Source organism: Coenobita brevimanus, chromosome 14, assembly GCF_032717465.1.
Source record: "Coenobita brevimanus isolate Jiangsu-jjx chromosome 14, ASM3271746v2, whole genome shotgun sequence".
In the NCBI taxonomy this organism is placed as follows: Eukaryota; Metazoa; Arthropoda; class Malacostraca; order Decapoda; family Coenobitidae; genus Coenobita; species Coenobita brevimanus.
The window spans coordinates 16,201,683-16,226,863 of NC_136967.1; the positions used below are offsets into that span (position 1 = coordinate 16,201,683).

Sequence of the window (25,181 nt, forward strand, 5' to 3'; positions counted from 1 at the left end):
GTAACTATTTTATCCACTTATAAAGTATTTATTTATTTACTTGGTACGAATTTATATGTAGTACAAGAGTATATTGGTTTTCAAACAGTAATATAGGCATTATAAGCATTGTTTCACTCACTAACTCATCACCATTGATGACCTTTTTTTTCCCACATTAGCTGATCATCATTTCTGACTGTTTCTTCCTCTAATGCTATGTAAACTTTGTCCTCCACACTGTCATCGATTGGGGAATCACTCTGGCCCTGAAAGTCTTTATTGGCCAGGTCATTGGTAACAGGTGAATTGCCGAGACAATGGCGTGCAGGGGGGGGGGGAAAGATTATGCGGTGTAAGGCATTGTTCCTGCTTGGCATCTTGTAGAGGAATAGAGGAAGGTGTCCTGTGTATACATGCCAAAAATCACTCGCGAAAATTGAAAATTGTGCAAATTAGGGACCTTGCAATGTTGTCGCGTTAATTCACGTCGCCGGGACGGCGCAGGTTAAACATCCAGCAGATACTCTTATTGGCTTTCCGAAAATGGCTCAACAAGCAATTACCCTACTACGCATTTGTGGTGGTATCTAGTATGGAATACCCACGTCAGGTACTCTCCCAAATAAACTCAGTTATTCACTCTCACATGACCCCACCATTACCTGAGAGTAAAGAGGCAGATACACCCCTACCTGAACAGCCAAATTCACTCACATCTAGTGCTTATGCTACTTGTACTTAGCCAACACTATTAATGCCCCACTTAAGCTGTGTACGGGAACAAAGATTGGTGATTTCTTGGTATACCCAGCGGCTGTACGTGTGTGCCAAGACTTCCCACTTTCTGTTGCAGATGTGTACTCAGTTGCTCAGTCCACCGACACTCCATCTAATCTTGAATCTCATGTGAAAGAGTGATTACCCAGACTACAGAAGACAAGTTATCTAATCTCTTGCAAGACTACTGTGAAGTAGTAGTCCTACCCGGTGAGAACATGGGCAAACCCAGCTTAATTCAGTACAACATTACATTGCAGCCTGGAGCTCCATATATATATACAGTAATCCCTCTAATATCCGGACGCCCAATAACCGAACATCCCCACTAACCGAACCTTATCGTCCTGGGATCAAACATTCCCAAAATGGTCCGAAAATCCAAAAAAATTGGAAAAAAAAATCGATTTTTTTGCCGTCCGTAATTTGAACTTGCCGCGCGCGCCGCGTGAGAGCATTGTTTTGGTTCGTCATTCCTCCGACGTCCGATAGAGCGCCGCTGCATCCTCCCCACTTCCCGCCTGTCTCTCACCGCGACAAGACCTACGCTCTTCGCCATGGCTTGGGAAAAGTTAATGTGCAACACTTAAATTTAATGGAACATTATTTGGACTAAAGTGAACACTGTGAAAAGAACGGACTTCTGTGTGTTAGTGACTAAGTTCAGTGCAAGACTTCAGGAAGAGTGTAGTGCAAGTGTTTCAGGAAATCGTTCTTACTGTCAGAGTCCGAGAGGAGCAGGTTGTTCAGCGAGGAGTCCAGGGACTTGCTGTAAGTAGCCAAAATGTTTCATGTTGTACTATTTTCCATACTATATTTACCAGAATGTTTCATATTGTATTTTTTCCCATACTATACTTACCAGAAAGTGTCATACTGTACTTCTTTCCATACTAAACTTACCTCATGCATGTGCAGTAGGAATGTGTTTTTCAGAGTTCGGTTAGGTTCGGTTAGGTTAGGTTCGGTTAGAGTCCATAAGTACCAGAATGTTTATTAATGTATGAACATACTTCTAAACCCACATTTTATGTGTCTATTGCATTTATTTCAGTCATTTATGTGCCTTATTGGTGTGATTTGGGTGTTAAATAGGTGCTATGCATGTCCGGAGGGAGTTGTATAGGTGTTTCTCTGTGTTAGGGTCCGTAAGTACAAGTCCATAAGCTGGGGCCCAATATCCGGACAAAACCAATATCCGAACCTACCGATGGCTCTATTGATCCGGATATTGGAGTGATTACTGTATATATATATATATATATATATATATATATATATATATATATAAATACTGTATATATACAGTAATCACTCTAATATCCGGACCCCCAATAACCGAATATCCCCACTACCCGGACATAAGCGTCCTGGGATCCAACATTCCCAAAATGGTCCGAAAACCCAAGAAAATTATTTTAAAAAACGATTTTTTCCCGTCCGTAATTTGAACTTGCCGCGCGCGCCGCGGGAGAGCATTGTTTTGGCGCGTCATTCCTCTGACGTCCGATAGAGTGCCGCTGCATCCTCCCCACTTCCCGCCTGTCTCTCACCGCGAGTGTACGCTCATCGTAATGGCTGCCCACGTGATCGCTTTTGTGGTGGTGCCCTACCTGCTGCAGGGCCTCCTGCTGCTCTCGGGCCTCCTCTTAGTGTGTGTGATGATGGCCCCGCCACCTGAGAAAAGGAAGAGAGTGGTGTTGACTCTGGAAAAGAAGAGGGAGATATTGGACAAAGTTGATGCGGGTTGGTCTTCTTCCCACATTCTCCGCGAGTACAACCTGGCCCGGCCGACTTTGTTCGATATCAAACGTTCCCGAGACAAACTCATGCAGTACACGGCTGACTTCTCGTCGAGAAGCAAACACAACGTGGAAAGGAAGGTTATGTTTACCCTCAAGTTTGCAGGATTCGACCGATCCACATTGATTTGGTATCGACAGCACGTGCTGCTGGTGTGATGGTACGTGGAACGGAGCCGAAGGCTGCTGCTGAGAAGTTCGCCAGGCTTCACGACGCCCTAGACTTCAAGGCATCCGAGGGTTGGCTCTTCGCGTTCAAGTTGCGACATGGCCTTACCAACCGTAAAGCACATGGCGAAGCATTGGATGCTAACGAGGATGGAGTTGACGAGTTTCGGCACAAGGTGAAAGGCTTGATCGACAGGGAGGGCCTAACTCTCGGTCAAGTCTACAACGCTGACGAAACTGGCCTATTCCATCGCTCGCTGCCAACGAACACTCTAGCCGAGGAGACGGAGAAGCGTGTACATGGCCGCAAGCTTTCCAAGGAACGGATATCTGCTTTGTGTTGTGCCAGTGCTAACGGCATGCACCGACTTAAGCCCGTTGTTGTTGGCCGCGCAAAGCAGCCTCGGTGCCTTCGTGGGGTGATGGATGTCCTTCCTGTCGTCTGGTACCATTCTCTGAAGGCATGGTTCACAGCTGTGATCTTCAAAGACTGGTTTCACCGTCACTTCGTCAAGGAGGTCATCCATTACCAGACGAAGACACTGGGAATCCCTCACGACCAGGTAAAGGCTCTAATACTCGACAATGCACCTGCCCACCCGTGCAACAAGGACTTGGTTGTTGAAAATGGCCGTATTAGGTGCATGTTTCTGCCACCTAAAACGACTGCCCTCATTCAACCAATGGACCAAGGAGTGATCGTGGCAACAAAGCGCCTATACCGTCGGAAGTTCCTGGACGAGGTGATGGTTGTTCTCGAGGACGAGGACGAGCGCAGGGAGGGACGGGACACACGAGGCAAGCGGACTTTGGAAAACCTTCGCCGCTACATCAAGTCTGCGCTGTACAACTGGCTAGTGCATGGAAGGAAGTCCTTGTGAAAACTCTTGAAAATGGTTGGTCTCGTCTGCTTCTCTGAACGGATGTGGAGTACGATTTTCTGGGCTTTGACGTGGATGACTTCCATGCACGGCTACGTACGCACGGCGACGATGTTGATGTGGACGATGTTCGTGAGTGGTTGGATGACGACGAGGGCGATCCTGGGTATCAGACGTTGTCTGATATCGAGATCGCGTCTTCGGTTGCTGGTGTCAGTACCGAACTTGAAGATTCCGACGACGAAGGCAACGATGATGCGGACTCCTCTCAGCAGGACACTACTCCAGCCATCCCCAAGCTGAGCGCACTCCGGGAACATCTAGAGTTCGTCCTACACTACCTGGAACACCCGGACTGCGACAGGGAGATGGGGCCCTTGGGACTCGTGAAGGAAGTGCGTGCTCTCAGGCAGCGCATCATCAATCGTCAGAATCATCGGTCATTGCGTCTATCAACCATTGACAGTTTTTTCAGGCCCGTGACCCCCGCTGTGCCCAGCCCTGGCTCCACTCCGTTGCCTCCCCAAGACAGGCCCTCATGCTCCGAGCCACAGCCCAGCACATCAGCCATGGTGGAGTCACCGCTCGACGTGAGTTTGCAGCTTTCTTCAGAGTCCTCTGCAGTGGGTACGCCATCACCACGACCCAGCGATGCACCCCTAGGTCGCCTGCCAGTGATACTCTCGGACTCTGACAGTGAATAAACAGCAAGAACTTCTTCACTAGACCACACGGGAATTTTGAGTGTTGTGCAGTGAAAAAAACGGTGTGTTGTGTTAAGAATTTAAAGTGAGAGAAAAGACTCAATAGAAAAGAAATTTAACGTAAATAGACTTCTTTGTTTTGGCTTTGGAAAATTAAAAAAAATTGGGAAAAGTTCAAGTGCAACACTAAGTTACAATGGAGCATTTATTTGGATAAAAGTGAACACTGTGAAGAGAACGGACTTCTGTGTGTTATTGACTAAGTTCAGTGCAAGACTTCAGGAACAGTGTACTGCAAGTGCTTCAGGAAATCGTTCTTACTGTCAGAGTCTGAGAGGAGGCGGTTATTCATCGAGGTGGCCAGGGACTTGCTGTAAGTAGCCAGAATGTTGCATACTGTACTTTTTTCCCTACTAAACTTACCTCATTTCACTCTTTAATGTTCTTTATTGGTGTGAATAGGGTGTTAGTAGCTATAATTGAGCAGAAGGAATGTGTTTTTCTGAGTTAGGCTAGGTTAGGGTCCATAAGTACCAGAATGTTCATTAATGTATGAACATACTTCTAAACCCCCATTTTATGTTTCTTTGGCATTTATTTCAGTCATTTATGTGCCTTATTGGTGTGATTTGGGTCTTAAATAGGTGCTATGCATGTCCAGAGGGAGTTGTATAGGTGTTTCTCTGAGTTAGGGTCCATAAGTACAAGTCCATAAGCTGGGGCCCAATATCCAGACAAAACCAATAACCGGACCTACCTATGGCTCTATTACGTCGGATATTGGAGTGATTACTGTATTCACTTTAGTATGTACCGAAAGCATATTATTATTCCAAACAGATTTCAACATTTCAACTGCTCGCCAAGCCTGTCTACTCCTCTCCTCAATTCCATTGTTTAACCCGCGGCGTCCCGTCGACGTACTTCCACGTCCTCACATTTTGTCACTGCCAATCCCGCTGACGTACTTCAACGTCCTGCAATTGCAAGATTCATAATTTCCACAATTTTCAAAATTCGCAAGAGATTTTCGATTCGCCCACCTACCCAAGCCTCCCCTACCTGCCGCCAGGCGGGCAGCGTCCCAGACCCCGCGTGACCCGCGCTCGCCCTTGTCTCGGTCACTCACCTGTTAGCAATGACCCAGGTCAGACATGGCGCGGAAAGGTCTCTCAGACGACAAAATAGCATCCGCCCTGGAGGCCTTCACTGGAGATAGTGATTCTCCACTTGATGATGATGTGGTGGATCGAGATTACGTCCAGACAGAGGAAGAAATAACAAGCAGTGATGAGGAGGTCCCTTTGCCCCAGAAATAGCGGTATGTGACATATCGTAAGGCAAGGGAAAGCCAGCCTGCACCCAAACCACCTGCACGGACCTCTCTCCATCCCCTAGAGAGAGATTCTGATGAGGACGAGGACAAGGACGGCGGCTTAGGACGTGATGTTGCCTCGTGGTTGGGGAAGGAAAAAATCTCACCCCGAGGATCAGAAGGTGGGGCGAGAAGGCAAATAAGGTATGGTCCTAGTGTTTTGCCTGGGGAAGGCGAAAGTGGCGTGGTGGGAGTGCGGGGTGAAAGGGAAAGTGGTGTGGCGGAAGCGCGGGGTGAAAGGAAAAGTGGTGTGGCGGGAGTGCAGGGTGAAAGGAAAAGTGGTGTGGCGGGGGTGCAGGGTGAAAGGGAAAGTGGTGTGAGAGAGGCAGCACGAGCACGTGGTGCACATAGGCCTAGGGGAGAGGAGGTGGAGCAACTCCCCAGCACGTCTTTCGCCACACAATATTCCCAAACTTCCTCCCCACAGCCCCAGGATGTGGGGAAAGGAAGGAAAGGGAAGGGAAAGGGTAAAGGAAAAGGGAGAGGGAAGAGAAGTGCGAGTGATGAAAGGCGCCGCTCTCCACCTCCCCAACCTCCCCCACCACCACCAATGTTGCGTTGTGCCTTCAGCCATGTTTCAGAAAGTACCATAACTTCCTACACTACTGAAACTGTGTGGGATGGCGATATGACGCTCAGTATAATGGTAAGGCCAGTCAGTATTTTCTAAGTCTTATATAAAGTTGAAACGGGTGTAATGTTTGCAGGAAAGTAATGTATAAGTTGAGAAATAGTGTAAGTTGAAAGAAGTGATATCAAAATGACACCCACTGTGTAAATCTGCGAAAATATGACGCTCAGTATAACACTCTGGTCAGTAAATATGTGATAGCAAGAATATAAAGTGGAAACGGGTGTAATGTTAGCAGGAAAGTAACGTATAACTTGAAAAATAGTGTAAGTTGTAACAAATGATGTCACGAGTACACCCACTGTGTAAATCTGCGAAAATATTACGCTCAGTAGAACATTCTGGTCTGTAAGTATGTGATAGGAATGATATAAAGTGGAAAAGGGTGTAATGTTAGTAGGAAAGTAATTTATAAGTTGAATACTAGTGTAAGATGAAACAAATGATATCGCAATAACACTGACTGTGTAAATATGCGATAATATGACGCTCAGTAGAATAGTAAGGTCTCCTATTATGTGATAGCAATTATATCAAGTGGAAACATGTGTAATGTTAGTGGAGATGTATTATATAAGTACAAAAATAGGCTGTAAGTTGAAATAATACTCATAGCGACTTCACCCTCTGTGTTATTATGTGCTATTATTACGCTAAATACTTACGTAAGGCCTGAAACTATCTCAAAACAGTTCTCTAAAGTGGAAAAGTGTATAATGTTATTAGGAAAGTATTATGTAAGTTGAAAAAACACAATACGAGTTGAAACAACAGTCACAGCGAGTTCACTCACTATGTAAATAAGCGCTAACATTACGTTAAATGTTATCGAAAGGCCTGTGAATATGTAAAAAACAGTTCAGTAAAATGTAAAATGGTATAATGTTATTGGATATATATTATGTAAGTAGAAAAAATGATATGTATCATGATTCAGCAATGTTAGCGATTCATCGTGAACAGTTTGGCCGATTTCGCTCGGTTCGCCCGATGGTACAATGCTTATTTCACCTTTATTTTTGTATAAAATCCAAAATACTCTTGTATCACATGTTTTTATGTTTGTAATAAATACATATCTACTTACTTTCATTGGTTTCCCAGACTTATAATACCATAGAAAACGTGAGAGCCTCAGACCACCTACAGAGAACACGGTACCAGGTGTGACGAAGGTATACCTGTTTAGGCAACTTATGGACCCCCGGTGAACACTTTCTTCATGATTGACCATTGTTTCTGACCAAAAGCGAAAGTTTTAGCAAAAAAAATTTGGGTCCAAAAATGGTCGGGATTGGGGGGTACCAGTGGTGAAAAAGTGGTCGGGACGGGGCGGGTTAATGATCCATTAGATGATACAATCGTTCCCAGATATTTAAAGTTTTCTACGTTCTTCACCACATTATTCCCAATTACACAATCGATTTGGTTCTCCACATTCATATTAATAATTTCAGTGATTTTGATCGGTGATATGAATGGTAAAGTTGGGAATGTGAAGGTAGATGGAATAGTTGATGAGTGGGGTGTGCCTGCTGAGATAGATGAGAATGGGAGTGCGTTAGTGGACATTTGTGCTGGGAGGGGGTTATACCCTCTTCAGGCATAAAATGATCCACAGGTATACATGGCGAGTGATGAGAAGGGTGGGTGGTGAACTGAATGAAAGGAAGGCAATGATTGATTATGTGTGCGTGGATGAAAGGATGCGAAGATGTGTAAAGGATGCAAGAGTGTATAGAGGTTGGTGGAGTGGACTTTCTGACCACTACTTGGTGGAGGCCAGAATTAGGATGCAAGTAAGATGGAGGAACAGAAGAAGGGAAAGACGAGAGGAAGGAGTAGTTGCAAGGAGAGTGGAAAGGTTACAAGAGGATGAGAAAAAGGTAGAGTATAAGAGAGAAGTGGAGGAACGATTGGGCAAATATGAATTGGAGCAGATGGGAGACGTGGAAGGTATGTGTAAGATATTTACAGAAGAAATATGTGCAGCATGTGATGTGGTGTGTGGAAGGAAGAGAAGACGGAGGGGGGTGCAAGGAACAGCGTGGTGGACTGAAGAGGTGAAACAGGCTGTGGCACAAAAGAAGAAAGTATACAATGAATGGATGAGAAATAGGGGCGTGGAAGAAGATGAGAGGTGGAAGTGAGAGTTATATGTGGAAAGGAAGAGAGAGGTGAAAAGATTAGTAAGAGAGAGTAAGAAGAGAGTGGATGAGGAATTTGGAAGGAATTTGAGTGTAAAGTGGAGGGACTGTAAGAAAATATTCTGGAGAGAAGTGAAAAGAGTAAGGCAGGGTGGAAGTGAAGTTAGCAGGGGAGTGAAAGATAAAAATGGTAGATTACTAGTGGAGAAGGGAGAAAAAGTGAGCAGATGGAGAGAACACTTTAAGGAATTGTTGAACGTAGAGGATGGAAGTAATGCAAGTATAAGTGGCTGGGGAATGGCTGGGAGAAGGAGGGAGGTGAGAAGACAGGAAGAAATCAGTAGGATAGAAGTTGTGGAAGCAATGAAGAAAGTTAAATCAGGGAAAGCCCCAAGAATTGATGGAGTGTGTGGTGAAATGCTGAAGCATGGGGGAGAGATAGTAGTAGAATGGATGTGGAAGATGTGCAGATTGGCCTGGGAGGAAGGTAGAGTCCCGGAGGATTGGAAGTCAGGTATAATTATTCCCTTGTACAAAGGAAAAGGGGAAAAAGAAGTGTGTGGTAATCATAGGGGCATTTGTCTTCTTAGTATAATAGGAAAAGTGTATGATAGGATACTTATTGACAGAGTTAGAGAAAGAACAGAGAAATTAGTTGGAGAAGAACAGGGAGGCTTTAGGAAGGGAAGAGGTTGTGTAGAACAGATATTCATTCTTAGATCTTTAGTGGAAAAGTTTCTAGAGAAGGGAAAGAAGTTGTATGCGGCTTTCATGGATTTGGAAAAAGCATATGACAGGGTGGATAGACAAGGATTGTGGAAAGTGTTACGAATATATGGAGTAGATGGGAAGTTGTTGAATGCTGTGAAGAGTATGTATGATGGTGCGAAGGCTGCAGTGCGTGTGGATGGTGAACTAAGTGAATTTTTCTCTTTGAAAGCTAGTTTGAAACAGGGATGTGTCATGTCTCCATGGTTGTTCAATCTGTACATGGATGAGGTAATAAAAGAGGTACAAGGTAGGGTAGTGGATGTTGGAGTGGCCCTGGTGAGAGAGGATAGTGTTTGGAAACTCCCTGTACTGTTGTTTGCAGATGATACTGTGTTGTTGAGTGAAGACGAAGGGGAGCTGCAAGGCTTGGTGGATGAGTTTGAGAGAGTGTGTAAGAAACGGAACCTAAAGGTGAATGTAGGGAAGAGTAAAGTGATGGTCTTTGAGAGAGGTGAAGTTAGTGAATGTACAGCGAGGTTGGATGGTGAGGAATTGGAAAATGTGAGTACGTTTAAGTATTTGGGTAGTGTGATGAGTAAGGATGGAGGTTTGGAGGGTGAAGTGCTTGAAAGGGTACAGCAGGGAAGAAAGGTTGCTGGTTCCTTGAAAGCAGTGATAAGAAACAGGGAAGTGAGCATGGAAGTGAAAAAGTTACTACATGACAGTATTGTGATACCAACTCTAACGTACGGAAGTGAAGCTTGGACATTGTTGGAAGGACACAAGTCAAGAGTGAGAGCAGTGGAAATGAGTTATTTAAGAGGAGCCTGTGGAGTCACGTGGAGAGACAGGTTGACGAATGAGGATATAAAGGAGCGTTGTGGTGTGGATGTGGATGTGATAGGAAGCGTTATGAGGAACACACTGAGGTGGTTTGGCCATGTGGAGAGGATGGAGGGTGAAAAACTGACGAAGAGAGTGTATATGAGTGAGGTGGAGGGGGGGAGAGGGAGGGGGAGGCCGAGGATGAGATGGAGGGATGGGGTGGAGAGGTATATGAGAGAGGGGGGTGTGAGTTGGGAGCAGGGCAGTGAAATGGCGGGGGACAGGGCGACTTGAAGGCGATTTGTTTGTGGCCACCCCAAACGGGATTGAGGCGTCTGGCAATAGATAGATAGATAGATAGAGATAGATTTGGTTCTCCACATTCATATTAATAATTTCAGTCTTTCCACAATTTATTACCAATCCCACTTTTTCTCCTTCCTCCACCAGACAATCAAGCACCCTCTGCATCTCGTAAATACTTCCGCAAATCAGTACAATATCATCAGGATAGTCCAAATCCATCAGCTTCTTATTTTCTTTCCAGTTAATTCCTGCACCTGTTCTCCTTACAACCTTTTTCAAAACATAATCCATAACCAAAACAAACACCATGGCGAAAGAACTCCTCCTTGAATCACTCCTGACCTAACTTGAAATGGATCACTCAAAGAACCACCCATCATTACCTTATAGAGAGTACCTTCATGCAGGCTTCTAATAATATTTACAAACTTTTCTGGTATACCATAGAATCTCATAATTTTCAACATAGCTCCACGTGAAACACTATCAAACGCCTTTTCAAAATCCACAAAACACATACTAAGTGGCATTTTCATCTCATTAGCTTGTTGCATTAGATGCCTTACAATAAAAATCTGATCATTACAACCTCAACCCTTTCTAAATCCCGCTTGTTCTTCTCTTACAATTTTATCAATTACTGGCTCTATTCTGTTCAACAAGATTATGGAAAAGACTTTTGCAACTACAGGTGTCAAAGTTATCCCTCTCCAATTGCCACACACACTTAAATCTCCCTTTTTTGGTATTTTTATAATCACTCCATTTTTCCACTCTTCTGGAATTCCACCATTATCCCAAGCCACATTAAAAAGTTTCAAAAGCGCATTCATCAACTCGTCATTTTCCACCTTAAGATTTCAGGGAATATTCCATCCTCTCCTGGGGCCTTAAAATTCTTTAACTCCTTTATAGATTTTGCTACCTCTTCCAAAGTTATATCCCCTGTTTCTATCTGCAAATCTCTCTCAGCTGGCAAAATGTCCTCTTCAGCTGGGATTGGTCTATTTAGAACAGATTCAAAGTGCTCTTTCCACCTTCCTTTTATGTCCAAATCTTTAGTAATCAAATTACTATTTCTATCTCGTACAGGTATTTCCTTCCTTCTCTTTTCAGTCCCAGTTAACTCCTTTATGGCCTGATACGTTGCTCTTGTGCTCTGACCTTCATTTTTAATTTCTGTCTCTGTCGCCTTTTCATCATATAGCCTCTTCTTATCACATCTAACGAGTCTTTTTACTTCAGAATGTAAACTCCAGTACTTTGCTCCAAGTACTTCAACTACCTGGCAATCAGCATGTTGTTCTTCACTTCTTAACTTAGCCTCTTTCCTTTTCTGAATTGCATTTCATGTTTCATCTGACATCCACTTTTTCCTTCTCGCTTTTCCTTTTTTCTTAATACAGTACAATCCCTGCTATCTGGTATCCAGACAAACGGAATACTCAGAAAAACGGAAAATTCAAGGGCTGGTAAAAACATCAGTAAGTTATAACTGTACGCCATTTTGAATGGACCGCCAAACCGCCATTTTATCGTGTCACGCAAGGCTGGGTGAAGTCGCACTAAGCGAGGTGAAGGCATTTCTGGCTAATGTAAATCCCTAGTAAATCCTCTTAACCAGCCCTCCTCCTCCCTCTTTCCCCTACTTGAATTCAGTCATCCTCCACACCCTCCACGATTTCCACAAATCACCAGTCTGCTTTTTACCACCAGACAGTAAACAAGCTCTCCTGCTGTTGTGTTGCTCTGATGGACGGTAATTTCAACATTCCAAAATGCCTAAAGAGCAAACTAAACATAAGCGTGTCGTGCCTACCTTGAAACAGAAGTGGACATATGCAATAGACTTGAAAAAGGCAAACATTATAAAACACTGATGACCGAATATAATGTAGGAAATCCAATGATTTATATCAAGACCCAAGCATCCAACCTCAATGAATTTTTCATGAAAAGCGAGACAAGTAAGTCCATTGAAAAAAGGCATACTCTTCATCGTTCGAGTGGTTTTGCTTAGAAAGATCTAGGGAAGAACCTATTTCTGGTCCTCTTATCCAAGAAAATGCAAGAGAGTTTCACAATAAAATGAACACAGAAGTCGAATGTGATTTCAGTGTTAGATGGTTAAATCGTTTCAAAGACAGGCATGGAATTTGTAAGCTAGACATCTCGGGAGAGAGCAAATCAGCAAATGCCGGTGTTTTTCTTCCTAACGGACCGACTCTAACTTGCACCACATAAATTTATCTTAGAATGCATGTGTGCTGGCAGAGATGAAAAACAAAAAAAAATTTAATAGGAATGAAGGTTTACTTTGTTGGAAGAAAAAAAAATATATATGCTTGCACTTCATAAGTACATCATGTATTTTATTTTGTGCAAAACAGCTGATTGGCAGCAGGTGAAGGGTGGAACGATGGAGGTCAGTCGGGGCTGGGACCATAAACAAAGCTTCTGTGGGGGCACAGGCGTGATAATTCTACAGTGCAGTCTTAACATCAGTTCACCAATAAATGTTCAAGATTTTATTTCTTTATTTTTCCACTTTTATGAGTACAGTACATACAACGAATACTTCGGTAGTTAACAGAATGGTGCAAAACAGTGGCGGAATGGTGGCGGTCAGCTGGGGCTGGGATTGTAAACAAAGCTGACGTGGGGGCACAGGTGTCGTGATAATTTACCAATAAATATTCAGGATTTTATTTCTTTAATTTTCCACATGAGTACAGTACATACAAGAAATTATTCGGTAGTTAACAGAATGGACTTGTGCATTTTGCAGTACCGGTACTGCAAGGCATTGCATGCACACGTGCATTATGACCATGGTGTGTGTTTATGAGGCAATTTTTCAAGTGGAATCTCTTAGTGTGCCCCCTGATGTGAGTGGTGAGTACCTGAATTGTATTTACTGCTGTGATAATGATCGCCTTTGTACAGATTTGAATATCAGAACTACGGGAAAAATCTGTAACCGGGAAGGTGAATTCCCCAAGCCGCCCGGTTAACTGGGATTGTACTGTAGTAACCTTAACACTCTCATGCAAAACCTCTTTTACCTCTCTCCACATTTGATTAATATCATTGTCTTCAGATTCCATCAAAGTCTGCAGGACTAGAAACCTGTTCCTACATTCCCATCAAAACTTTTCCCTCGTGCTCTCATCACTTCTCAGCTCATCAAAATCATAAGTATTACCTCCTGTACAATTACCATTAACGTTTCTCTTAAGTTTTATTTTAATCTTTGACACAACAAGTTGATGATCACTACCTATATCTGCCCCCCTCCTTACGCAAACGTCTTCCAAATAACTCCTACGCCTTCTGCTAATTGCGATGTGGTCAATCTGGTTACAATATTTACCACATGGTGAAATCCAAGTAGTCATATATATATATATATATATATATATATATATATATATATATATATATATATATATATATATATATATATATATATATATATATATATATATATATATATATATATATATATATATATATATATATATATATATATATATATATATATATATATATATATATATATATATATATATATATATATATATATATATATATATATATATATATATATATATATATATATATATATATATATATATATATATATATATATATATATATATATATATATATATATATATATATATATATATATATATATATATATATATATATATATATATATATATATATATATATATATATATATATATATATATATATATATATATATATATATATACAGTATATATATATATATATATATATATATATATATATATATATATATATATATATATACGTATATACAGTATATATATATATATATATATATATATATATATATATATACAGTATATATATATATATATATATATATATTTTCATTCATTTCCAGACGCCATGTATCCCAGACGGGGTGGCCATAGGGCTTAGAGTTATATATGTGTTTACAGGGAGGCGCACTAATCCTCCACCAACCCCACTTGACACGTAGGGATGCCAACAGCATCTGGTGTTCCCAGGCGGTCACCCATCCAAGTACTAACCAGACCCAACGTTGCTTATATATATATATATATATATATATATATATACAGTATATATATATATATATATATATATATATATATACAGTACAGTATATATAATATACACACACACACACATATATATACAAAGTAATCCCTCCAATATCCGACGTAATAGAGCCATAGGAATGTCCGAATAGTGGTCCTGTCCGGATATTGGGCCCCAGCCTTCTGGACTTGTACTCATGGACCCTAACTCAGAAAAATATCTATACAACTCCCTCTGGACATGCATAGCACCTATTTAAGACCCAAATCACACCAATAAGGGACATAAAAGACTGAAATAAATGCAAAAGAAGCATAAAATGAGGTTTTTGAGGTACTGTAGGTTCATACAATATTAAACATTCTGGGTACTTACAACTCCCTGGCTCCTGGACTGGTAGTTATGGACCCTAACCTAGCCTAACTCAGAAAAACACCTATACAACTCCCTCTGGACATGCATAGCACCTATTTAAGACCCAAATCACACCAATAAGGGACATAAAAGACTGAAATAAATGCAAAAGAAGCATAAAATGAGGTTTTTGGGGTAGGTTCATACAATATTAAACATTCTGGGTACTTACAAGTCCCTGGCTCTTGGACTGGTAGTTATGGACCCTAACCTAGCCTAACTCAGAAAAACACCTCCCTACTGCACATGCATAGCACCTAACACACAGCATATTCACACCAATAAGGGACATAAAAGAGTGAAATGAGGTGTTTGAGGTAAGTATAGTACGGAAAATACAGTAGAGTACAGTATCAAACATTCTGCCTACGTACAGCAAGTCCATGGCCATCTCGATGAATAACCGCCTCCTCTCAGACTCTGACACTAAGAAGGATTTCCTGAAGCACTTGCAGTACACTGTTCATGAAGTCTTGCACTGAACTTAGTCATTTGCACTCAGAAGTCCATTCTCTTCACACTGTGCACTCGTCTTACTTGCGGTCCATTGTACCTTAATGAAATAAGTGCTGCACTCTGCACTTTAAGTCTTTCCACTCTTAAAACCATTTTCTAAACCAAAAACACTCAAGTTAATTTATGTTACAGTGGGGAGGATGCAGGGGCGCTCTAGCGGACGTCAGAGGAATGATGCGCCACAACAAAGCTGTCCCGCACCCCGCGCGCCAAGTTCAAATTACGGGTGGGAAAAAAAAAAAATTTTCCCAAATTTTTTGCGGTTTTCAGACCATTTTGGGAATATTGGATCCCAGGACGATTATGTCCAGTTAGTGGGGATGCCAGATAGTGGGCGTCTGGATATTAGAGGGATTACTATATATATATATATATATATATACAGGTTATCCCTTAATTCACGCGAACTTTTTCATGCGATTTCGGTTATCTACAAATTTTTCGTACAATAATTAAAACAAAATTATAGTATTCAAATAAGTAATTTCAATATACAAGAGAAATAAATAAAATATAAAAAATGCCTACCTGCTGCCCGTGTGCACACATATATGTATGTGTGTGTGGGAGCCGAAAGGTCGAACCATGCATGACTTGCAAATCGTTATTTGTGGCTTATTTTTCTGCCTTCCAGTAATTGCTTACCTTGTCTGTCAACATGGGGTATAAGCGTAGTGCTAGTGATGCATGTGGTAACACACCAAAACTGACTTGTAAAGTGATGTTCCTGACAGAGAAAGTTAAAGTGTTGGACAAACTTCAGGGAGGAATGTCGGCGACAATTCTCGGTCAGGACGATTCCCTGTCATTTATTTACATACCAGTTTATTTAGCAAGTACAGTACACTAGTTTTTTACTTATATGAGTTATAAAATCCCCCTGAAAATTAGTTATTAAAGTATTAATTAATCAATAATACATATATTAATAATAAAGTATAAAAAATGCCTACCTGCTGCCCGTGTGCACACATATATGTATGTGTGTGTGTGTGTGTGTGTATGTGTGTGTGGGAGCCGAACGGTCGAACCATGCATGACTTGCAAATCGTTATTTGTGGCTTATTTTTCTGCCTTCCAGTAATTGCTTGCCTTGTCTGTCAACATGGGGCATAAGCGTAGTGCTAGTGATGCATGTGGTAATACACCAAAACTGACTTGTAAAGTGATGTTGCTGACAGAGAAAGTTAAAGTGCTGGACAAACTTCAGGGAGGAATGTCGGCGACAATTCTCTGTCAGGACGATTCCCCGTCATTTATTTACATATCAGTTTATTTAGCAAGTACAGTACACTAGTTTTTTACTTACATGAGTTATAAAATCCCCCTGAAAATTAGTTATTAAAGTATTAATTAATCAATAATAAGTATATTAATAGAATGATGGGGAATTGTCCATGTTTTGACGCTGAATTGACTTGATGGTGAATTGTCTCAGAACCGTATGTTTGGGGTGAGTCAACTGTTCATACAATAAAGAAGGAGAACGTAGCATACGGGAGAAGGGCTAGTGTACCAGACTGCTAAAGAGTGTCGACCTACGCCTGTGAATTGTCTTGTAACCGCATGTTTGGGGTGAATGAGTCAACTGTTCATACAATAAAGAAGGCAGAATGTAGCATACAGGAGGCAGTGAGGGCTACTGCACCAGACTGCTGAAGTGTCTCCACCTACGCCTGTGCTTGTCAGGTTTCAGTTTTAAATTTGTAACATTTTTGTTGTTTTTAATACTTTATGCTAGTTTATAAGGTGTATGTAGTGCATAAACAGTATTATTCAGATGTAATATACGTATACAAATGCGTAATTATGTGCACACAAGGGCAGAACATATACGCGAATTTACCACATACACGAAGGGTCTGGGAACCTAACCCACGCGTGAATTAAGGGCTTACCTGTATATATATATATATATATATATACAGTGGAAGCTCGATTATCCAGGCTCGGATTATCCAGCTTTCGGTATATCCGGGCCGTGACCAAATGGTTCAGTGGTACAGTAATACATAGAATTATCCGTATGATAGCTTCAACAGCTTCAGGAAAAGTATATTGGTAGGAGAAGGGATCTTTATTTTGTTTTTGTTGATTTGGAAAAGGCCTTTGACAGAGTCCCTAGAGAGGTGGTAAAGTGGGCAATGAGAAAGCTTGGCTTGGAGGAGTGGCTGGTTAGGGTGGTTATGGCCATGTATGTGGGTGCTCACACCCAGGTGAGAGTGAATGGAGATTTGAGTGATGAGTTTTCCGTGAATGTTGGTGTGCATCAGGGGTCAGTCTTGAGTCCCATGTTGTTTATCATGGTACTTGAAGCCCTTTCACGTGACTTTAGAAACGGACTCCCATGGGAGTTGTTGTATGCTGATGATTTGGTGTTGCTTGCAGAGAATGAAAGGGAGGCGGAGGAAAGGTTTAGGAAGTGGAGAGATGGTATGGGGCAAAAGGGTTTAAGGGTAAATGCAGATAAAACAAAAGTGATGATATCTAGGGTTGGTGGCGGTACTGTCAAAGACGAGGGAGAGTGGCCATGTGAAGTTTGCCACAAGGGCGTGGGAAGTAATTCCATCTTGTGCAGTGTGTGTGATAAATGGGTGCATAAGAGATGTAGTGGTATCAGAGGTAGACTGCGAGATAATGCTGATTTTATGTGTACGGCGTGCCGGGGTGAGCAGGTGGAGATTGTCAGATGTGAAAGGATTGAACTTGCTGGTAAATCTCTTGAGTATGTGGAAGAGTTTTGTTATTTGGGAGACATGTTGTGTGCTGAAGGTGGGGCTGGAGCTAGCTCTGTGGCTAGGGTGAGAAGTGGTTAGAAGAAGTTCAGGGAGCTCTTGCCTCTCCTGACATTGAGAGGGCTCTCCCTACGTGCTAAGGGGTCTTTGTATGCAGCACGTGTTAGGAGTGTAATGCTGTATACACAGTACAGTATGTATAATACACACACACACACACACACATATATATATATATATATATATATATATATATATATATTATTTAGATAGATTGATACTGTATTCACTGCAAGAAAATGGGAGAAACTTACAAGGGAGTTAGTATTCTTTCAGAACGAGGAGGAGGGTTTTGTGATATCTTCGTGGTGTAGACTATCTGTTTCTTGGAGGCAGGTCCTGGCTTTGATATAGGCTGAACCCAGCGCATGGTGCTACTGACACCCATGAGGTCAGCCACAGTAACCACTAGAAAAAAAAGAAAGCAAAAAAATGAATGAATAAAAGGGCTTAATCCTAAATGAAAAAGCTACACAATGGCATTTTGGCTTATTGCATGCATATATTTTGCCATTCATTATGTTGGTTTAAGTTATGCAATGAAGTGGGTGATTTAAGCTTCCAGTACAACAGATACACAGTTTTAGTGTTAATCTGGTACCTGAAGTTATTTTTTTGTACCTGGAACCCAATCAATCAATTACACTATGTGTCAGATACACTTGACATGTTCATGACAAGACCAATATGAGGAATTCACAGATTAGGAAATCAGCTGGTGGCACAACAGCAAAGGTCACATGCCCAAACCTACTATGAACTCAGTAAATTTTTACTTGAGATACTGAAGGGATTCTAAAAACCTGTTTTACCTAACAAGGAGATATTTCATGCAATATTTGAGTGATGTCTGAACTGAGTTTAAACAATGAAGGCATGATGAAAACTGAGCTGAAAACAATAAAATGATGCTCATCAAGTAATTAATTTCTTCAGTCAGATGTAATCATCTAAAGCTGATTAAAAATCTATAATCCTCCAAAGCTGATTAAAAATATATCTATCTGGCTGATGACAGACAATTAATTTTAAAAGACATACACTGAGTATGGATATCTATATATCCTTAGTCACAGAGGGCCTCTAAAGCTAATTAAAAACAGTTGTCTGGTGATGAGTATAATAAAATAAAAAAGATGTTTATTAACTAAAGAGATAAAAGGAAGATGAGGATGAAGGACGTACACTGAGTATGGATATCTATATATCCTTAGTCACAGAGGGCCTCTAAAGCTAATTAAAAACAGTTGTCTGGTGATGAGTAAAATAAAATAAAAAAAGATGTTTATTAACTAAAGAGATAAAAGGAAGATGAGGATGACAGCCCAGAGTATTGTAACAAATGATCACCACCATCCCAACCTCTTTGTCCCATCCAAGGACAGGGTGAATCCCATCCAAAAAAACAAGAAATAAAATATAATACAGGAAAACCAATCAGCAAAAATGGACTACAGACTCATTCACTCACCATTCAAAAACTCAGAATCCTGACTCCACCTCACAGGCAGTCATCCACACACATATGCACTTCACATTACCAATCAGACTGAGTTCATCAGGCAGCTATCTAGTAAAAAAAAAAAAAAAAAAGGGAGGGGGGGGGGGGCATACTAAACCCTTGACATATGCTGCTCCCTACAAAATTCATCCAACCAGCTTGATTCTCTGTCAGTTTCCTAGCCTCCTCCTTATCCATAACGTTTTCTCACTCTTTTTAACCATGTCTATCTACCTCTACATTGACCTACCACACCTTCTACCACCTTCAAACTCATCCAGCTAAGATGTTTTACCATCTTCTTCTCCCACATTCAAACCCACTCAGATAAGCCCTTTTATCACCATTTTAATACAGTATTCATTCCCTCCAGGTGATCATACCACCTAAGCACATTCACTTCAGTTCTGCTGTCCACAGACTTCTTTATATCTTTCACAAATCACATTATTTCTTTTTCTATTGATGCTCTGTGCCCCACATATATTCCTCAAAGACCCTCACCTCCACTGTTTTAACTACTGACTTCTCATTATCATGCCACACAGATCTCACACCCATTTTTAATATGGGCTATAAAACTCCATGCAATCCTCTTCCAGCAACTACATTCAGATCTCTGTTTCGAATGAAGGTCTTCATAGCATGAGTCACTTTCTTACTTTTTTTTTTTTTTTTTTTTACATAGGGAAGCAGAAACGAAAGGCCAGGAGCTCGCAACTGTTCCCTCCAAGAAACAACAAAAACAAGATAACAGACAGCCAAATTCAAGATCCGTTCAATTAAAGATGCCCGGACACACTGAGTCTGGAGATCATATGTTGTAGGCAATACTGACATAGAAAGACAATTCCAGAGTTGCATACATGAAGGACTGGGAGTAACAGTTAACTTTTCCATTAGAAAACTGTGCAGAAAAGGGATGAGAGTGTTGCTAGACGGGTGTTATGCACTCACTGTAGTGGTGGAGGGATGCAAGGAGACAGTTAAGAGGAGCAGTGACCATTGAAGTAGTGACCGAAAAGAGATAAAGATGCAACAGTACAATGAAGAGACAGAGGTTGAAGGGAGCCCGTTAGAGGGGGAGAGTTAATGAGACGAAAAGCCTTTGACTCCACCTTGTTGAGAAGAGCTGTATGTGAGGAGCCTCCCCACACATGAAAGTTGTACTCAACACATGGGCAAACAAAACCCATGTACTGTATAAAGTCAACAACTGGACAGGGGTAAAGAAGGCACAGAGTTGGCTTAGCACACCTAATCTCTTAGAAACAGATTTTATAAGACAGGTAATATGAGCTTTCAAAGATAATTCCCAATAGAATGAAACCCCATGTATGATTCACAATGATGCAGGATTCAGTTACAACTATCTATCTATCTACTGGCAGATGCCTTAATCCCGTAAGGGTGGCCACAAAAAAATTGCCACCATGTCGCCGTCCCCCGCCATTTCACTGCCCTGCTCCAAGCTCACACCCCCGTCTCTCATATACCTCTCCACTCCATCCCTCCATCTTATCTCATCCTTGGCCTCCCCCTCCCTCTCCCCCCTCCACCTCACTCACATACACTCTCCTCATCAGTTTTTCATTCTCCATCTTCTCCGCACGGCCAAACTACCTTAATTTTTTTCTCCAAACGCTTCTTATCACATACACATCCACACCAAAATGCTTCTTCATTTCCTCATTTGTCAGTCTGTCTCTCCAAATGACTCCACATGCTCTTGTCAAAGAACTCATTTCCCCAGTCCTCACTTTTGACTTGTGTCCCTTCAACAAGGTCCAAGTTTCACCTCCACAGGTTAGAGTTGGTATCACAATACTGTCATGTAATAACTTTTTCACTTCCAAGGTCACTTCCCTGTTTCTTATCACTGCTTTCAAAGAACAAGCAACCTTTCTACCTTGTACCCTTTCAAGCACTTCACTCTCCATACTTCCATCCTTACTCATCACACTACCCAAGTACTTAAATACACTCACATTTTCCATTCCCACTTCCCCCTCATCTGCCCATCATCCACCCACTTAGTGTAGCAGTACTCTGTTTTTAGGGTAGCTCTACACTGAGTGGCAAGCCAAATGAGTTCCTGTAAACCAGGAAATCATTTACAATGCTGAGTGGTAACCTTATAACTAACCAACACGTGTTCCCTACGTGACAACAAGTGGGTTGGCGGAGGGTTAGTGTCCCTCTCCGGGAAACAACCAACTAAAAATGAAACCATTTACATAGTTACATATTGTTAAAAATTAGAAGGTACTCCTGTGGAAGATTCTGTCTGGTTGCTACATGTAAGAAATGAGTTCTTGATGTATTACCCCAATCAGCGATATGAACCAAGTCAGATATCAGGTGTGCCATAGCCTCATCCCTTGTTTGTTCAAGTAACAGTTGAAATGTACCCTGCAGAAAGCAAATGGAAAGATGAAGAATGGGGTCATCAGTGGATGAGTGGATAGGGTTAGATGTACAGCTTAAAAGGTCACTGATGAATAAAAGGAAGGGAGTTGGTGATAAGACAGAACCCTGAAGAACACCACTATTGATAGCTCTAGGAGATGAACAGTAGTCATCTACAACAGCAGCTACAGAATGACCAGAAAGGAAGCTAGAGATGAAGGCACAGATAAAAGGATAGAAACTGTAAGAGGGTAGTTTGGAAGTTAAAGATTTATGCCAAACTTGATCAATAGCCTATGAGACGTCACGTGCAATAGCAAGGTTTTCACCAAAGTCCTGAAAGGAGGATGACCATGAGTCTGAAAAGTAGGTGAGATGATCGTCAATGGAGCATCCCAGACAGAACCCATACGGAAGATCAGGAAGAAAGTTGTGATAGGAATGATGCTTTATTTATTTTTTTTTTTTCGTTAAGAATTGACTCAAAAACTTTTGAAACACGGATTTTAAAGCTATTGGGTGATAGTTAGAGGGATGGGAATGGTCACTTTTATTTGGGACTGGCTGAATGAGAGCAAACTTCCAGCAAGAAGGAAAGGTTCAAGTGGATAAACAAAGGCAAAAGAGTTTACCTAAGCAGGGTGTCAGGACAGAAGCACAGTTCTTGAGGATAACAGAAGGGACCCTATCAGGCCCATATGCCTTGTCAGTAATGAGGCCAATAATGGCAGAAAATACATCAACTGAAGACATTCTAATGTCAGCCATGAGGAAGTCAGAGGGGTGGAAGTGATGTATGAACAGCACCAGAATCATCTACAGTCACATTGGAGGGGAAAGTCTGAGCGAAGAGTTCTGCTTTATCAGTAGAAGAAATAGCTACAGAACCATCAGAGCGGAAAAGAGGGAAGGATGTTAAGGTAAAGTTATCAGACAGGTTTCTGGCATGGTGCCAAAAGGAGCACGAAGAATATGAGTTGGAGAGCTCAAAGCATTTAGTATGAATGAAATTATTTTTAGCAGAGTAAAGACCAGACTTAGCTACTTTGCTTTCCACTTTCCTTACACACTTACCTTTCATTATCACTGCACTGAGGTACTGTACTTTGCTCCCTAACCACATCACATCTCTCCATTCACCAACACACCACACTCAACAATCATCACTTTACTCTTATCTCCACTTATTAACAATGCATTTTGGCCACACACAACTACAAAAGTTTATACCATATAAACATACCAAACAATAAAGTAGTTCAATAGTTCAGTTGAAAAGTTACGGGGTGAAAATCAGAATGATATTTATGGTGTCATGTACTCTCCCGCAAAATCAGGCAAATGACAGGTGTTTGCAAAGTTGCCGAAGGAAAATATGGAGGATTACCACTCACGAGATATAAAAAATCATCATTCTCACCACCACCATCATTATCATCATCATGATAAGCATTCTTCTAATGCTACCTTATTACATTCTTAATACAAGTGCAAGAGAACAGTTAAGAACAGCACCCAAACTATGGGCAACAAGAAAACACAATAGTTCACTGGCTAGTGAGACAATACCTGTGAGGTGATGTGGAAGTAATTGGCTAAGGAAGGAGATATGAGGCTGTGTTTGAGATTCAAGTCGGTGTGAAGAGAGTTTTAATTGATTCTGCTGGTGAAGAAGCAATTATTTTGCCCTGTGTAAGCTAATGTTCCAGTGCATATTATATAAATACTGTTGGAGGTGGACTCCTGATTACTGAAAGCTGTCATCAGCATACGACAATAGTGTTAATGAAGGAAAAAAGATTGAGGAAGGTTAAGATGTCATGGAGAAGAAGGTTATTGAGATGGAGAGGACTGAGCCCTGTGGGACACCTCTGGTAAGAATTCTGAATCTAAATCTTTGGTGTACTACCAAAGATATACATCTCTTCACTTCTCTCTATTATGACCGAGGACAAACCTCTATAAATTTTCACTCCTTAGCTTAACATCTGCGTAAGAGTGGAAGTGACTGGTCAGATCACCTGAGGTGAACTGAATACAGTATCATACTGAAATTGTTTTGGAAATAATTTTCTTATGTTCATTTGTACTATAATTTGCATAAAATTAAGGAGATAGTTTTACTGATGGTAATCGCATGGTAAAGAATAAGGATGGTGGTTGGCTAGCACACCCATTTTAGCTATGACAGGATGTGAAATTCCATCAGAAATGTATCAGAAAAATCTTCTGGTAGGTAAGTGTAATGCTTTTAGAAAAGTGACTGGAGAAAACTCAGCAGACCTAATCCAGTGCTCTGTCCTGAAATTTGCATCCTACAATTGTTAATACAGTAAACCCTTAATATAACGAACCCCAATACTGTATTGCGAATTTTGGATATAACGAACATGCCACCGATTCTGCGAACAATGGTCACTAAATGCAGGGGAAGTTCACAAATCAGCCCACGGTGACAACAGCATCCTTTCCTGGCACAGTTAGTGTACAGTAACAGAACTATATTATACTGTATTCTTATTATAGGTATTGTATTTATATGTACAACTTCAGTAAGACCTCACTATAACGGACTAATTGAGGCCCAAGCCATTCCGAAAAAAGTGAAATTCCGATAAAAAAGACATCCGGACTTCCCCCTTCTTCATATATCAGATATTAGTCCAGATCACACCAACAATTTTTAAACTGTTTTCACTACCACTGCAGTACTGTACTGTATTATATCTTCACTACAATAATCAACTGGTATAACATATATAATAAAACTGTACTGTACACTGATAAACATGTCTTTTATTTACCTTACTGTGGTGAACACAGCTGAAGTCGTCAGGCAGTCCGGACTGCTTCTGGCTTTATCGGACTTTTTCCAATATATAGAAATTTAGTCCAGTAGCTCCTCAATTCCAATAAAAGTGAATTCCAGTCTACTGAAGTCCATTATATTGAGGTTTTACTGTATTGTATTTACATGTACAACTTCATAAACCACTGAATTCTCCATGTAAAACTTCACCAAGTTAGTTTTGGTTATGTATGAGCACACAGGACCAAACAACTCCCCTTATATAGCGAACTGAGTTCGGTAATCCCTCGGATATACTGAACCCCTGGT

At 41.1% G+C, this 25,181-nt stretch overlaps 1 protein-coding gene across 1 annotated transcript in view; it reads right to left on the reverse strand.

Annotated features, from left to right (window-relative positions):
• LOC145390009 (uncharacterized) overlaps positions 1–25,181 on the reverse strand; it is a 297,119-nt gene that overhangs the window by 165,367 nt on the left and 106,571 nt on the right. The window contains exon 9 of the mRNA XM_080265104.1: positions 18,408–18,561. Within this exon, the coding sequence (XP_080121230.1) occupies positions 18,408–18,561 (154 nt within the window). The remainder of the gene's footprint in view (positions 1–18,407; positions 18,562–25,181) is intronic.